At 46.5% G+C, this 16,085-nt stretch overlaps 2 protein-coding genes across 2 annotated transcripts in view; one reads left to right on the forward strand and one right to left on the reverse strand.

Moving 5' to 3' along the window:
• SIRAL1 (SIR2 antiphage like 1) overlaps positions 1 to 5,142 on the reverse strand; it is a 36,461-nt gene extending 31,319 nt beyond the window's left edge. Inside the window, exon 1 of the mRNA XM_016204437.2 lies at positions 5,119 to 5,142. The gene's annotated coding sequence lies outside the window, so the exon portion shown is untranslated. The remainder of the gene's footprint in view (positions 1 to 5,118) is intronic.
• A 149-nt stretch (positions 5,143 to 5,291) lies between these two features.
• RPUSD4 (RNA pseudouridine synthase D4) lies at positions 5,292 to 12,452 on the forward strand. The gene is made up of 7 exons (XM_016204436.2): positions 5,292 to 5,484; positions 6,317 to 6,482; positions 7,689 to 7,890; positions 10,429 to 10,522; positions 10,599 to 10,743; positions 11,008 to 11,105; positions 11,659 to 12,452. Exons 1-7 carry the CDS (start codon positions 5,296 to 5,298, stop codon positions 11,896 to 11,898), a joined length of 1,134 nt encoding a protein of 377 aa, XP_016059922.2. The 5' UTR covers positions 5,292 to 5,295; the 3' UTR covers positions 11,899 to 12,452.
• Positions 12,453 to 16,085: the final 3,633 nt, after the last annotated feature.

Consider the following 16,085-nt stretch of genomic DNA (forward strand, 5'->3'; position numbering starts at 1 on the left):
AGATGGTGGGTGGAAGAACTAAGTCCTAATCTACCAGCCGGAAATCAATGGGCCAGACACGGGGAAAGACAATACAAAATAACAACACAGTAAATTACTTAGAAGTAGGAAGACAACACCTGCAGAAAGAGGGCAACAATGAGTGGACACCTCTAAGAAGTGAGACTGTGTGGGGAGGAGAGGGGAGAGCATGGTCTCCCCCTCATTGTAAGTCTTTTAATACTACCTGACTTCAGACTATACACACAAATTACTTTGATAAAAAAGAAAAAGAAAAAACAGCAACATTTAAAACTTGCCATTTTTTTCTCTACATGTTCACTACCCTTACCTTTTGTGTGGTATATTTCTAAACAAAAGGGCTTTCAGCCCAGGCCCCTGGACTGCTTGCTGGGCAGGGAAGAACAAGGCAAACTGGTCCCTGCGCCCTACCTCAGAATTTACGGATTCAACATTTCCAGAGGAGTGCTCTGTAGATTTAAAAGTACCTCTGGCGAGTCTTATCATCAAGCAAGTTGGGGAAATGTTAACTAGTAGCTTAACCCAAGATACACATTCTCCTGCCTAAGAATGAAAACCCTGGTCACTTTTTTCTGAAGAAGGAACTTCTGTTTGCTTGGTATAGGAGTAGAGTCTTAGCCAATACTGGGATCAGTAAACTCTGTGTGGACCTGGTTTTCTAACTCAGTTCTCCTCGTAACAGCTACTGGAAATTATTTTCATTAAATTAACAGTATTATTAGAGCCACCACAGCAAGTTCCAATCATTAACAATTAAAACACAATCTACACCTAAAACTTACTGTTTAAATTTTCAAGTAATCAAAGAATAGGTTTATTCAACTTAAGCAACTATATGTTGCAAATACCTTTTGGAATTTCTCTAGGGATCCTGATATCCTTTGGCTTTTAACCATCCCCATGATGAATATCCCTCAGTTTTCCACTGTTCATGCTCTGGAAACATGGTCTCCACGTTCACCCTTCCAGTGTATATTCCTTTTCCCATGAGACACCTTGATCATCTTCATTTATATAAATGAGGTAAGATACAAAGCTCTTTAGTATTGAAATTGCTCTAATGTAATAATCTTACTGGAACTTATAATCATGAAATGCTACTAATAACTTGAGTATCTACTACATATGGGGTACATGTATTTATCTCGTGGCTCATCACAGCAATCGTATTAGATATACAGTATTAATTCCATCACTCATATGAAGAAACAGGCTGAGGTGTGCTCACGTGGGGGCTGGAATCCACATGTGCCATGACATGAAAGAGACTGGGAAGTTCTGGTTTAAGGTAGACCTGCTTTGATCATTACTCAAAAGCTGAATAAAAGTATAATGAGGGGAGTCAGTATAAAAGAATCTCTTTAAAAGGCTGGCATGGAAAAAGGATTAACAGCCATGGTATAGGTCTATACTATTGATTTCTAATATTTTTTTTTTTTTTTTGAGACAGACAGAGATTTGTTGCTCCACTTACCCATGCATGCATTGGTCATTGGTTAATCCTTGTATACGTCCTGACTGGGGATTGAACCCACAACCTTGGTATTATCAGGATGATGCTGCAACCAACTGAGCTACCCGACCAGGGCTCTAATATACATATATCTGTTTTTTTTTGGTCTGCACTCCCTCTGTCATGCCCCACACTTAGGATATCTTAAGGTATATTCTGACACCACTCAATAAAGTAACCTCCCAATATAAATGTTAGCTCACTGGCATTACGTTCTGGGGTAAAGAGCAGAATCCTGGTTCTCTGTGCCAATGCTAAACGTATTCAAGATAAGTCTGAAATAAATTCCACTTAAGAAAGAGAAGTGCTTAAGTGAGAGTCGAAAGCTTTATAGAATGAAGCTTAAGGCTATAAGAAGCTTCTTTTAAAAGACAAAAAAACTAAAGCCCAAATTACTTGAATTCACAAGCACCTGAACTGGTTGCTAGTCCAGATCTCCCGGCTCCCAACAACTGCACTTTCTAGATGCCTCCAGAGAGCTCCTGCTGACTGTTTCCTTGACTCTCTCTAAAACCATAAAACAATGTCCAAGTACTTCCTGCTCTGCAGGGAAACAGAATTGCTGGTTAATCTGCAACTAGCAAAGCATTGTTTGAGAATCCAGAATTTAACCTTATGCCACTAATTAAACTTAAATTTGTGATATTTAAACACAAGTTCCTTTATTAGCCAGTCCTTGTTTATATCTGTGAAATAGAAAGGTGGCTTTGTTTTTGCATAGATCAGGAAATATCCTTAAAAATGAATTGTTATGTTGTTATTTTGGGAGCACTTGATATATTATGATATATCAAAGTCTATGAATAGTGGTTGCCAGAGGGGAAGAAGGTAAAGAAGGAAAAATCTAGACTTTGGGTGATGAGCACACAACCAAGTACACAGATATGGTACTGAAAAGCTGTACACCTGCCATGGCCACGTAGCTCAGTTGGTTGGAGCACCGTCCCGATGTGCCGAAGTTGCAAGTTTGATCTCCGTTCAGGGCACATACAAGAATCAACCAAAGAGTGCATCAATAAGTGAAACAACAAATTGATGTCTATCTGTCTGTCTGTCTGTCTCTCTCCCCCCTTCCTCTCGCTAAAAAAAAAAAAAATCAATAAACTCCATTGCTTTAAAAAACAGTTGTATATTTGAAATTTGTTATTAACCAATGTTACCCCAATAAATTAAAATATAAAATATATGTAAATATGCCATGTTTGAACTCTATACGAAGACACCACAAGTAGAGTTTTCCTCCTTGTACTATGCAAACAACCCAGGTGGGGAGTCCTCAACCGAAAAGAGAATGTGAGATTGGCGAAGAAGTGGAAAAAATAAACTGCCTAAGACAGGATCAATTGAGTGAGGAAGGAGGCAATGTAGCTTTAAAAAAACCAAAGACAGACATCATATTTGCATAAATTCTTATACACTTAGCAACTCATTAGACTCACAGGAGAAACATAAAGGAAGCTGTAATTTCTGCACCCATACTCGCTAAGGCTGTACCGATACCAAGCAAACACTTTTAATTCCTCACATTTTTATCTCTCAACAACAAAAACCTAAAAGTTCCTTCTCCGGAAAAAAGTGACCAGTGCTTTTATCCTTAGGTGCTACAGTGTTGTCTTGGGTTAAACTGAAACCCAAGAACACAAGCTCTGTGTCACTAGCAATGACATCTGAGTTGGTTCTTCATTTTGTTTCCTGCCACACAAGGCCAGTTCTGCAAGAACAGGTATTGTTTCTTTCACGTCATTAAGGACAGATTAAGGTAGAAATAGGTTTTCCCAGCCCCCACAAAAGCATAAAAGTACTACACCCAAAACAGTAACAGCAATTAAATGCAGTGATGTGAATTAAAGTCCTGATGTCCAAATTTCAGAATCCTTGAGGGGAAAAAAGTCTTCATGTACCTAAGTAATATGTGATGTGGGTCTTTTCAGTGAAATTAGAGCCCAGGTCTGGAGCATATCATTACAAGGTAATAATTCTTGTAGGGTGGAACTTCTCAACTTTCACAGATTTATGTCTTACCTGTGAATTTGCAGGGGGGGGGGGGGGGGCGCAGAGAGAAGGAAGAGAGAGAAGCTGTTTCCCAAATTCCCTTGTAATTTTTGCATTTCTATCCCAATCACCTGTCTTATCACAGAAACCCACGCAAGCCGCCTTTCCTCCTCTTTACAGATACAGTTACCCCAACCTCCACTCTTCAGGTCAAAAAATGACAGAACTAAGACAAAGCAGAATGTTCAGGCACACCTAACACGTCTACGATGCGCTTCACCAACTGATTATTTGTGAGGTCCCTCTGTGCCAGACGTGGGACTAAAAAAATACCAATGAGTCCTTAAGGGACTCGACAGCTCAACAGCAGCAGGCAGTGTGGTCCATCTTGGCTTGTACAGCTCAAAATCAAGTCAAACTCAAAGCACGGCACAGCGCAGGGAGCCAAGACCACTGAAGGAAGCATAACGGTCTCATACTGACCGCCTATAGGGACTGCAGCATCCTAGCGGATTTCCCTGCCACCAAAGCCCTTTCCTTTCCCGTCTGTCCTGCATTCAACGGCCAGATGCATTTCTAGAATCGCCCTTGCAAGGAGTCCCTCTCCCGCTCAGGAGGCCGGCTTCCGAGCCTGCTCACTGCCGACCACACCTAGCTCACACTCCCCTCCACGTCGCCCTTAGGCCGGCTCCGCTTACCTGTTCAGCTTTATTTCACGCTCAGCATGGCCCTCTTCTGCCAGTCCCTTGTGGACAGGGGGGGAGGACGCAAACCTCGTCCCACCTCCCACCCCGACTCCGCAGGCAGCCTTCGCTCGCTCTAAGCGGTCTCCACACACTTGCCTCCGTCGCCAGAACAGAGCCCCCGCCCCCGTTCCCCAGAACTCGGCACGAGCTTTCTTCCTAACAAACGGCAGGTGTGTCCCAAGGTATTTTTAAACGTTACCATCCCAACCCACCGCTCATCGTCCCGGCCACCGCGGAGGGGAATCGGAGAGGGCCGCTTACCGTCTGGGCACGGGAGTCCCCACAGGACCCTGGGTAAGAGTGGGAGAGGACAGGCTTTGGGGCGGCCGCAAAAAAAAAAAAAAAAAAAAAAAATGCAAACGAAGGGAACAGAAAGCGGAAAGTCCGCGCTCCGTACGCTCAGCCTCTTCTTCGGAAGTAGGGGCGCGGAGGCCGCCAGAAATGAATTCCTGAGGAAGGACAGCGGATACTCAAGGGGTTCCCTAGGGAGGACACGGGGCTGCGGCCCCGGATAAGGCGAGGGCTCCCCATCACCCCAGGGACAGGCTACAACGTGCAACAGAAGAGGCTGGGAGCCGGGAAGGGACAGAGGTCCCGGCGCCTCCGCAGGTCGCGCAGTAAGGAAAGGGACCGCGGCCGCGGTTGCCAAGAGGAACGAGCCGGCGCCTGAGGCGGCTCTGGGAGCATCGCCCCGCGGAGGCGGACGGGGTTTTGAGGGGGATCGTCTCCCTCAGGGAGAAACGGACTCCCAGGGCAGTGCTCTCCCAGACAGAGATCCCGGGACGCGAAGTTAACGCTTGAGGAGCGGGCATTTCCCACCCCGGCCAGGCTTCCCCGCACACTCACCGCGGCCGCTCCAGACGCCGGCTGCTCTAACTGCGGTTAACCGCCCGCGCAGGGGCGCTCGGCGAGCACGCTCACGTGACCCGGCCCGGGCTTCCCGGCCCCGCCCCCTCCGCCCCACCTGACTCGCTCGGCCCCTCCCAACCCACCTCCCTAGTCAGGTGGTCTGGGCTCGGCAAGATGGCGGCGCCCACATGCAGGGTGCCGCGCCTCTGGTTTTGGGGTTCAGGGCAGGGTCTGGGGAGTCACCTCCGTCTCGTCTCATGGCCATTTTGTACCGCCGCTGCTGCCTCGAAGCCCCTGGTTGCCCAGGAGTTAGCGGAGAGGCTCCGAGCCCAGAAACAGGAACAAAAGGCGAAGAAGGTGCCGGTGAGTCCGGAGGGAAAGACTACAGCTCCCAAGAGGCAGTGCGCTCAGTGGTTTTCCCAGGCGGAGGGAGTGGGGAGGGTCCCCTGTGAGAAAGCGAGGAAACGTCCGGCCCGTTGGTGGGAGAAGGGGGAGAAAGAGGGGAACTCGGAGGGAGAAGTCTGCTGGGTGCGGTGTCTTCCTGTGGGCTGGGTCTTTGGCTCTTGGCCTCTGGACGCCAAGCACCCCCTGCTCTCCAATTACTCCGGGGAGGCGCGCGTGTAATGCAAAGACACAGTGATTCCCTGCCCAGATGCTCACCCAGACTTTTCTTTTTTTAGTTAAGTTCATTGGGGTGACATTGGTTAATAGGATCATATAGGTTTCAAGTGCAGACTTGTGTTACAGGACCAGTGTTTTGCATTGTGTGCCCACTCCACCCCCCCCCCCCCAACTCCGCCTTCCCTCTGGCAGCCACTACACTGCTGTTTGTGTCCACGCGTTTCAGTTTTCTATCCCAGATGTGAGTGAAATCATATGGTTCTTAGCTTTGTCGGCCTGACTTGTTTCACTTAGCATGATATTCTCAAGGTCCGTCCATGTCGTTGCCAATGGCAGCACTTTGGCTTTCCTTATGGCTGACTAGTAGTTCCTTGAGTATATGCGCCCATCTTTATCCAGTCCTCTAACAGGACCCTTTGGTTGTCTCCATGTCTTGGGCACCGGTGAATAAGGCTGCAGTGAACATAGGGGTGCATATATCTTTGCAGATACATGTTTTTGAGTTTTTCGTCACCCAGACTTATTGAAGGTCTTCCCCACCAGTCATTTCCCATTGTTTTTTCTCTCCCGGTAGGTGCTCACGGACCCTGTCCAGCGGAGGGTGCAAGAGCTAGTGCGGTTCACACAGCAGCTGCAGAGAGTCCACCCCAATGTGCTCGCTAAGGCACTAAGCCGAGGGATTGTCCACCAGGACAAGGACCTCGTGGTCATCAATAAGCCCTATGGTCTCCCTGTGCATGGTAAGGACCATGTAGCTGCTGCTTTCTGCTACAACTAGGGGTTACACTCAGGTATCACTTCACTTCTGGGACTCTCAGAAGCCTTGCATTCAAAATAATTTACATTTTTGTGGAATACTGTCCTATATAAGGCACTATTGAGGAAACAGATAAATGAGACACTTGCCACCTTCCAAACATCTGACATTCAGCAGTGATTTATGGAATGTGATGTGTGCAGACCTCCACAGGGATTGCTATAGAAGAATGTAAAGGCTGTGTGATTCTTGTCTTTAGGTTATTTTCCATCAAAACTGGATAAGAGAAAATAACTTACAAGAAAAAAATGTCTCTGTGTGTGTGTTGGAGCAAAAACCCCAGGGTACCTAGAATTTAATGGACAATCAGATGTTTTTTAATAAATGTTGAATGTAAGTGTCAGAGATAGCTGGAGTGAGTCAGGAAAGACAGAAAAAAATGAATTTGTGGAAAGAGTTTTGGTGGGGGAAAGGGCATATTTTAGCTAGAAGAATACTTTTGGGGGAGGTATGGAGAAGGTTGTACGTAAACGGAAGGAATTAAATATTGCTAAGTGCTTTGTGTGGATTTTTTCTCTGTTGACTCTCACAATTGCTTCTTGTCTTCTCATTTCCCATGAGATAGTTATATTACAGATATTTACATTTTATAGATGAGAAGACTGAAAGTTAGAAAGATTAAGTAACCTGTTCAAGGCCAATGGCTAGTTAGGAGAGTACATAGAGTAGAACCTCAGGAGGGCCTCATGATCTTACATTTCTCACTAGGGTTTATTTAGCAAATTCTCAGGCCTTTGTTTACATGGTAAAATAACAGACCTACTCATTGCTGATTTTAATTGCTGATTGTAGTGTGACTACCCTTACATAAGTAGATTAAAATAAATGTCTAAGGAGAAAGCCTCATGCTCTAAGACCATACTTGTCAAACGTGAATACATATGCATATGAGTTACTTGGGCATCTTGTTAAAATGCAGATTTTTATTAATAGTCTGGGTTGGGGGCCTGAGATTCCTTTCTAGCAAGCACCTTGGGCATAAGAATTTTACTAGTCCCTGGACCACACTTCAGTAATAAGGCCCTAGAAAGCATTGACTGTTAATCCAGTAAGGGTTTTTTCCTCCAAGTAGAATTCTTTGGTGGGATCTTTTCCTGGCCACTCAAACCTCTGTCATTTCCCTTCTTAGGTGGCCCTGGGGTCCAGCTCTGCATCAGTGATGTACTACCTATCCTGGCAAAGATGCTTTATGGCCACAAGGCAGAGCCCCTACACCTGTGCCACCGGCTGGACAAGGAAACTACAGGCGTAATGGTGTTGGCTCGGGAAAAGGAAGTGGCACACCAAGTCCAAGAGTTGTTTAGAACCCGTCAGGTGGCAAAGAAGTACTGGTAGGAAGCCCACTGAGGGCAGTAGAGGTGGCAGAAATGAAGGCATCCCTTTCTTCTATTCATGCATTCATACAGCAGCGACTCCTATTAATAGCAGGCACTGTACTAGGACCTGTGGGCATTTAAAAAGGCGTAGGAAGCAGATTTAGTGCTTAGTACATCAGAGTCTGACAGAGTAGTGGTTCCTAATAATGGCTGTCCATAAAAATCATTGAAATTATTTCTGCAAGTAATACATGATTTCCTTTCTGTGGCAAAATAGTTGGCAAAGATAAAGCAAAAAACTCCTAGAGAATTTACCACTCTGTCATTTTCATTCCTTCCCTTGGGGCAGTTTGGGTTTTATTCCTCTGGTCCTTACTCAGCATATTTTATGTATGTATTTAGTATATACAGTATGTGTGTATGTGTATCTACACAGACACATACGTGTTCACACATATATCACATTGCGCAACGTACATTGTACTATTTCCCCCACTTTGTGTCTTGGGGATCTTTCCATGTTAGTACATATAGGTTTACCTCAGTTTTTTAACAGAAGAAAGATATAGGAGCAAAAATGAAAACTACCCAATTTCCCTTTCCAGAGGCAATCTCTGTTACTAGGGTCTGAACCTCTGGAGTCACACTGGGCGTGGAGAAGCCTGTCACTGTAGGGCAGCGTATTTTGCACTGCCTCGCATCCTGCCTTTTCCACTTGGACAGTATATCTCGGAGCGCCCTTTGTGGTGTGCATTTAGACCTGGCTCCTTTTTATGGTGTAGATATGTCATCATTTCCTTATTGATAGATGTTTAGGTAATTTCCCATTTTTCAGAACCTATTGGGAAGAATATGTGAGTATATCTTCAGGACAAATTCCTAGAAATGGAATTGCTGGTTTGAAGGGTACACACTATTCAAAATTCGAGTACTTACTACCCAAATTGCTCCCTAAAATGGGTGGTCAGTTTTCACTCTCACCAGCAGTGGTAAGTGTCCACCTCCCCTCCTGCCTGACCAAAGGGTTTTTAAAAGGTTTGCCACTCAGATGGGTAAGAAAAAAATTTTTTAAAGGTTTTTTATTTTCAATTTCCCGGTTTACTTTTTTAATTGTTTACAGTATAACAAATGTCTTCCATTTCCCCCCTTCTTTGCTGTCCTCCACCCAGCCCCTTCCCCATCCCAGGCCTTCACCACACTATTGTCTTCTGACTGTCTTTCGTGTTCATTGTCTATTTTGAGTTTCCCTTCCTGTAAACAGACTTTAGTTCCTTTCCCATTTTCTGTTGGCTTGTTTATTATTTTCTATCTGATTTGTAAGTATTCTTTCTGTATTTTCATTGAGATGATGCATGTGAAGTGTTGAACCTAGTACCAAGCTCATAGTAAAAGCTGAAAGATGGAAAACCAAGGCTGTTAGAAGAAATGTGTTCTTGATTGTGGGAGTGGCATGCACAAGGGAGTGAGACACGCAGTCCACTTTGGAGTGGTGGGTGGTGGCAGAAAGAGCTGGAAGGGTGGGCTGGAACCTCATAAATGATGGTCTTAAATACCAGGTGCAGGAAGTAGAAGTTACGAGTAGAACATAGTAGGAACTATTAGCTTTTGCTGATAGCAGCGTGTTATATTATAGACACTTGTTTGATCTTCTTACTAGGCTATGAATTCCTTGAGAGAGGGATTTTTATCTTGTTCACTTACATAGAATTAGTACCTATCTGAGTCAGTACTTATTTATATTCAGTGAATATTTACTGACTGAGCATTTTGAGCAGTAATGTTAGGTCATCAGGAAGGGTGATCTAGTAGTTATAACTCAGTTTATGATAAAATATGTCACATTGCAGCCCAAACTGGTACCAACCTGAAGTGGGCATCCAGGATGTGAAATGTTATATCAGTGGGCTTTTGACCCCTCAGTCAGTGACTCTGTGGTAAGCCACCAGTACCCAGGAGGACTCCTCTGTGATTGACCTGGAAGAGATGTGCATGTGAGGACAGATTAAATAGTCTTCTCCCTGTCTGCCAACAGAAGTGATTCAGAGTGAGTTACTGACTTGTGGTTGTGGTTTCTGTGACTTCTTTGGGCACAGTTCCTTCCTATTTTATCTGCCTCGCAAATAGGGCAGGAATGATCCTGTGACTTTTTCATTCAGTTCATTCATTTATTTCATATGTAATCAGAACTTACCATCTTTTATTATTTAAAAAAGAAAAACAGGATACAAAAGCCATATTTCTCTAATTTTACTTTAAACTATACATACTCATTTTTAAAGGCTGGCATGAAAGACCATGTTATTAATATAATTTTTTCTGTCCCCCCCCCCCCGTTATTTTACAATTAACATATATTACTTTAGGAGTAAAAGAGAGATGTTTGTAAGATAGTATCAAGCTCTCAGGCTAAGCACTATACCAAGAGATCATTTGGGACCCTCCTATTTTAAGAACTTACCACAGTAGGTCCACTGTTAAAACCTCTAAGTAGCCAAATCTGAAGAATACCTCACTCACTTTTGTGGCCTAAGCAAGGGTCTGTGTGTCCCCCAGGGCCATCACCGTGCATGTCCCCGTGCCCGCAGCAGGAGTCGTGGATATCCCCATCATCGAGAAGGAGGTGACGGGGCAGCAGCAGCACCACAAGGTAGGTGAGCTGCCTCGCAGAGGGACGGGTTTTCTGCTCGTCCTTTGAAATCTTACCTTGATTTCTTTGGCTGCAGATGACGCTGTCCCCGAGCTACCGAATGGACAATGGGAAAGTGGTGAAAGTACGGAGCAACCGGAACGCTCACGTGGCTGTGACCCAGTACCAGGTGCTGAGCAGCACCGTCTCCTCTGCCCTCTTGGAGCTCCAGCCTATTACTGGTGAGGCTGCCACCCTTCCACGGCGGGAAGGTGCTACCACAGATAATGTGGAGAGAGAGGAAATTGTGAGGGGGGGAATTGGAGGTGTAGCAGTATTTATAATGTGTACTTCCCATAGCTTATAGTTTGTTATATTGTTTTTGTTACTTTGATGCAGTTGGGGCTCTGCCAGTTTACTGTGCTTTGATGTAATAGGATTAGAAGCAGATGCTGCCAGTGGCACTGTCCCCATAGCCACTCATAGTCTTCTCTCTCTCTTAAAAGGAGTCAAACACCAGCTTCGAGTTCACCTGTCCTTTGGATTGGATTGCCCCATCCTTGGTGATCACAAGTACTCAGACTGGAATAGGTTGGCCCCCCAGGTAATAAATGCAGCAGACTATGGGGCAGATCTTGCGCTTTCCCTGTGTGAAACCCTGAAGTGAGTCACAGCAGGACGCACTGAGGGTCTCCAGATGCAGCAGCACCAGTTACCCAGCTCAGGGAGAAACTCAGGAGCAGTCAGCTCCTGTGCTCATGCAGCCACAGGATCTCTGAGCAGAACCCTTCTGCTGCGTTTGATTAGTCTCAGATTTTGTTAGGAGGCTGTGGGCGGGGGAAGGGGGCTATCTGAAGGCTCAAAGCTGCCTTTCGTGCTGCTGCTAAAGAGCCATCGGGGAAACTTTTGTCATTTGGTGTTCCAGCCCATTCTCTTGGAGGGCGAGAGAACTGGCCATTTGAGCTTTCCTGCCATGGCGGATTCCTCTTACCTGGGTCCTGAGCCCTTCCTGCATGTGCCTCTGAGGCAGGCTCTAACACGGCCTCCTCTGGGGTGCTCAGATTGGGTCCTTCCAGTGCAAGTGTTCTGACCTGCATGGTGGTCAAGGACCAACTGTTGTTGGCGCTGCTCTCAAAGGCCGTCTTGTCTTTGTGCAGAAGCTGTCTGTCGGCACTCTGAAGAAGCTGGGGCTGCCCCAGTCCAAGGCCCGCCACCTCCCCCTTCACCTGCATGCCCGCCAGCTGGTCCTGCCTGCCCTGGGGTCCAGGAAGGAGGAGCTCAGCTTGGTCTGCAGGCTTCCTCGCTACTTCGTGCGCTCCCTGAGCCGTCTGGGCTTAGAGATGCCAAGTCAAGATCCAAACAAGGAAGACAAAACTGGGCCCCTGGGAATACAGTGAAGACTGGGCAGTGTGGCCCCCGAATCCTTCGCTTTGTTGAATGGACTCCTTGGGACAGACTCCAGAAGAGCCAGGTGTTAGGAGGTGAACCCCAGCTGCTCCAGGGTTTTTACTGGAAACTAAAGTCTCTCTCCTGATACTTGGGCCACACTCCGGAAGAACCTGCTCTGTGGGAAGTCTCCCTGCCTCGGGGTCATCTCGCCAAGATGGAGAAATGCCCAGGGCCAGGCAGGTTGGGTCAGTAATTAGAAAAGGAGACCTACAGCATAGAACCTGTGAGCAGACACTGTTTTCACCCAACAATAAAGTTCCTGATCTCTCAGGAAGGTTCTTGTGGTTGGAAAGAGCATGATTGTTACTTAGACATTCAGAAGCACTTAGTTACTGCCCTCATGGAGCTGCAGAGTCCTTGAGCAAACCCTTCCTCTTTCTTCATCTCAGGCTTTGTAGACACAATTCAGGGGGCCTGTCCAGCTGCAGCATGGGAACCGTGCTGCACCAGTGGTCGTGGGGCCTGTGACGGGGGCTTGACAGCAAGGGAAGCAGATGAAATGGCAGGCGGATGACATGAATGAGTGGTGTGGGGCAGGTGAGGGGTACACAGCTGTCTGAAGAGGGTATTTAATCACTCCCTCGGGGTGTTGCTATGTGGGAACAGCTATTCAAACGATTTTCAGAGTTAGGAAATCCAGATATTTATGTGAAATCTCCCAGGATGTTGCTAACTAAATCAATTTTTTTAAAAATCAGGCAGCCAAGCAAATCATACTGGATTTGGTCTTCAGGCTACCTGTATGCAGCCTGTTTGAAGAACGGCATAGGAGTTCGGGGAAAGGGCCACCTTGAAAGTTCTGGATCAGTGATTGGCATTTTAGTGACATGTCCTAGACCTAGACCAGGGGACAGCTTGGCTTAATCTGAATGTGTGGTCATGGGGGTGCTGCTGTGTTTTAAAGCTGCTTGCTTTGGGACGTGAGCATCTGCTCCTTGGGTCTCAGGAAGGAGATGGCCACGCTGAACAACACTAGGGACAGAAATGACCCTCACCACCCTGCTTATTTTCCTGCCAGCTCCCATCTTGTTTTTGCACCAAATGCACGTACTTTATTTAGGGCTGAGCTGAGGAAAGTTAGAGGGACAGCAATTGAGGAAAATCCCCAAGAGCAGCCTTTCTGTGCTTGGTGGTATTCAGACAACTGTAAACCCCTCCCCAATTTCCATGATACCTGCTTCAGTGCCCGATGGATTCAACTTCCGAGGCACAGATGAGTAACCACATTTGTGTGTGTGAGGCTTAAATATTTTGGCTGTTTCTATCTCTAGTAAGCCATGCTTCTCAAGAGAAAGGTACAAGCATGTGACACTTAGAAAATATTGACGGCTGGCCTGGCCAGAGTGGCTCAGCAGTTGAGCATAAACCTGGGATCCAGGAGATCACGGTTTGATTCCTGGTGAGGGCACATCACATACCCGGGTTGCGGGCTCGATCCCCAGTCAGGGGTGTGCAGGAGGCAGCCAATCAGTGACCATTCTCATCATTGATATTTCTATCTCTCTCTTCCTCCCTTCCTCTCCCTGAAATCAATAAAGACATATTAAGAAAATAAAAAATACATTGACGGTTGACTGATTTAGGGAAACAAGCGAAGAGGACCCAGATCTTGTGAGTGTTGGGAGAAATCCCAGACACCCAGGGAGCCACTCCAAAGGGACCAGACAGCTGTCTGCCCCCCCACAGTCTGGATGTAGAGACTCACTGATCCTGCACAGATGTGCTTGAGGTGTTCAGGGCCATGGTGAGGGGTGCAGGGGGTGGGGGTGGGGAAAGAAGACCCTCTTCCTGTCTCTGTTTTTTTGTCTTGCTGGGTATAGCAGCTATCTTTAATCATTGAAAATAATCAGAGGACTTTTACCCCAGGCTGGTGTGGCCTGGGAAGCAGTGGTTATACAGCAAGGAAGGCTGGAACGTGCCTAAAATGAAATGTTTAGAGCCAGTGCAAAGGTTGGATTTACCATAAAGTTATAATTAATACAAGAAAATTGTTTCATTTTTTAGTTTATTAGAGTTCTACATGTGCATGATTTTAAAAATCAAGAACTAAAGCGTAATAATAACTGTTCTTTGCCCATCTGGAGCTTTTCTTTTTAGCTCTCCCCAAATGTCCACTGTGTGCCTCTGGGGGGCACTAATTGGTTTCCCTAGGAGGTCGGAGGGCAGCTCCCCAGCACTTCCCTGAGGTGTGGGTGGGAGCAGCACCCCTGCTAGGCTCCAGGAGGGGTGACCAGCTCCTGGGCCACTGGTGACCAGGTAGGTTTTTCCAGGCTGGGCGTGCCTGACCTAAGCCAGGAGAGCAGTTTTCTCCAGCCTCATGCCACACCTTGTCTTTAAATTTAATAACCAGCCCTGGCCAGGTAGCCATATCCTGGGGGAGCATGTCCTGAACCCCATTACCAGTGAGCTGCAAGCTTAGGGGTTTCCACTACCCCTCGGGCTTGATAATTCACTAGAAAGCCTCCCAGAACTCAGGAAGGTACTTGCAGTTAAGCTGTAGAAAGACACAAGTCAGGACCAGCCAAAAGAAGAGACGGTTGTAGGCAAACAGCCTCCTTGAGGTATTTCTGTTCACTCCCCCTCACCGCCCACTTAACACACTTACCTGTTATGGTCCACGGCGATGATGGCATTTTCATCAGGGTGCTCACACAGGAGGGTGAAGCTCTTCCTGGGGGCTGTGACAGTGGCTTGCACTAGGGGGGTGGGGGTGGAGGAGACAAGTTCCATGTGCAGCTTGGCAGCAGAATGGGGAGACCTGCCTGGTGGAGGGAGCAGTTAGGACGCTTCCCAGGGAGTGTGAGCCCCTAACTGATGAGGTGGGTTGGCAATGGTGGGGAGGCAGGTTTGGGGGTTGCCCTTCCAATCATATCTGTAGACCAAAAAAAGGCCACATATGAAACCTGACAAGCTCAGGGGAGGCCTGGGTGGGCCCTACAAACTCGGAGACCGAAAGTAACCACCTAGGATGCAAAGCAGGTTGTGGCCGGTAGTCTCGGAAGCCTGTAGCTTCCTTGACACAGTCAGTCATGATGGAAGTGAGCCTGTCGTCTTTTTGCATCTGAGGCAACAGACCTTTTAGAGTATCAGAGTGATCCCTTTTTTCAGACCTCTCAACATGGGGCCCGCATTGTTACCTTGTTGCCCCCCTGCCATCTGTGTGCTGTACATGTTAACGATCCTGCACCCACCCATGTGAAACAAGTGGGTGTCTCTCTGTTTCACTCTTTATCCGACCCCAGAGATTCCCCCACTTTGCCTTCCCCCGCCTCCCTAATCTACCACCAAGGATTCCCTGTAACCCTCCTTATGTCTCCCCCTTTGATTCTAGTATATAAAATAAGCTGTAAAACTGCCACTCTTTGAGCATTTTCTCAGCCCATTGAGATTTTGCTTCCTGGCAGTTGTCAGTTTGGCTCAAATAAACTCATAAAAATTCTCTATGGTTTGGGCGTTTCTTACGCGGACACATTTGTGCATCCACGGAGGGAGGGCCAGAGTGGGCCTCAACCTGGTGTTCCCAAGCGCCGTGAGTGGGCGCCCACCTTTATAGGTCAGCACTTACGCTAGCACCTTCTGCAATCATATCGGCCTCCTCTTGGGCTGTGTGCATCTGGCGGGCAGGCACCCAGTCCTTTATCACTGTGTCCTTGGCCCCTTGTAAACCCTTGAAACTTGACAACAGAACAGAACAGCAGCGCTCGCTCTGTGGGGAGCTCTCAGGCTCTGGAGTCAGATGGGCTTTGGGTTCAGTGATGGCTCTGCTATTTATTTGCTGTAATCATGGGTAATTTATTTACCTTATATGAGCCTCAGTTCACTCACCTGCAAAATAGGACCTATATTAGGTGTTTTAAGGATTACATTACTTAATTCATATTAAGTTCCCAGAAGAGTTCCTGAAATGGGAAGTTTCGATTAATGTAATAGGCTGAAAAGCATGAAAGTAGCCATTTAAAAAATACCTTTTTTTTGAGATAAAATTCACATACCATAAAGTTTGTCAAGTATATAATTCAATGGATTTAGTATAGTCACAAAATTCAAGTCTTCTGCCCATTTTAAAAATTGGGTCATTTGTCTGTTATTAAGTAGTAAGATTCCTTTATATATTCTGGATACCAGTCCTTTACCA

This window comes from Miniopterus natalensis, chromosome 20 (assembly GCF_054644295.1).
Source record: "Miniopterus natalensis isolate mMinNat1 chromosome 20, mMinNat1.hap1, whole genome shotgun sequence".
In the NCBI taxonomy this organism is placed as follows: domain Eukaryota; kingdom Metazoa; phylum Chordata; class Mammalia; order Chiroptera; family Miniopteridae; genus Miniopterus; species Miniopterus natalensis.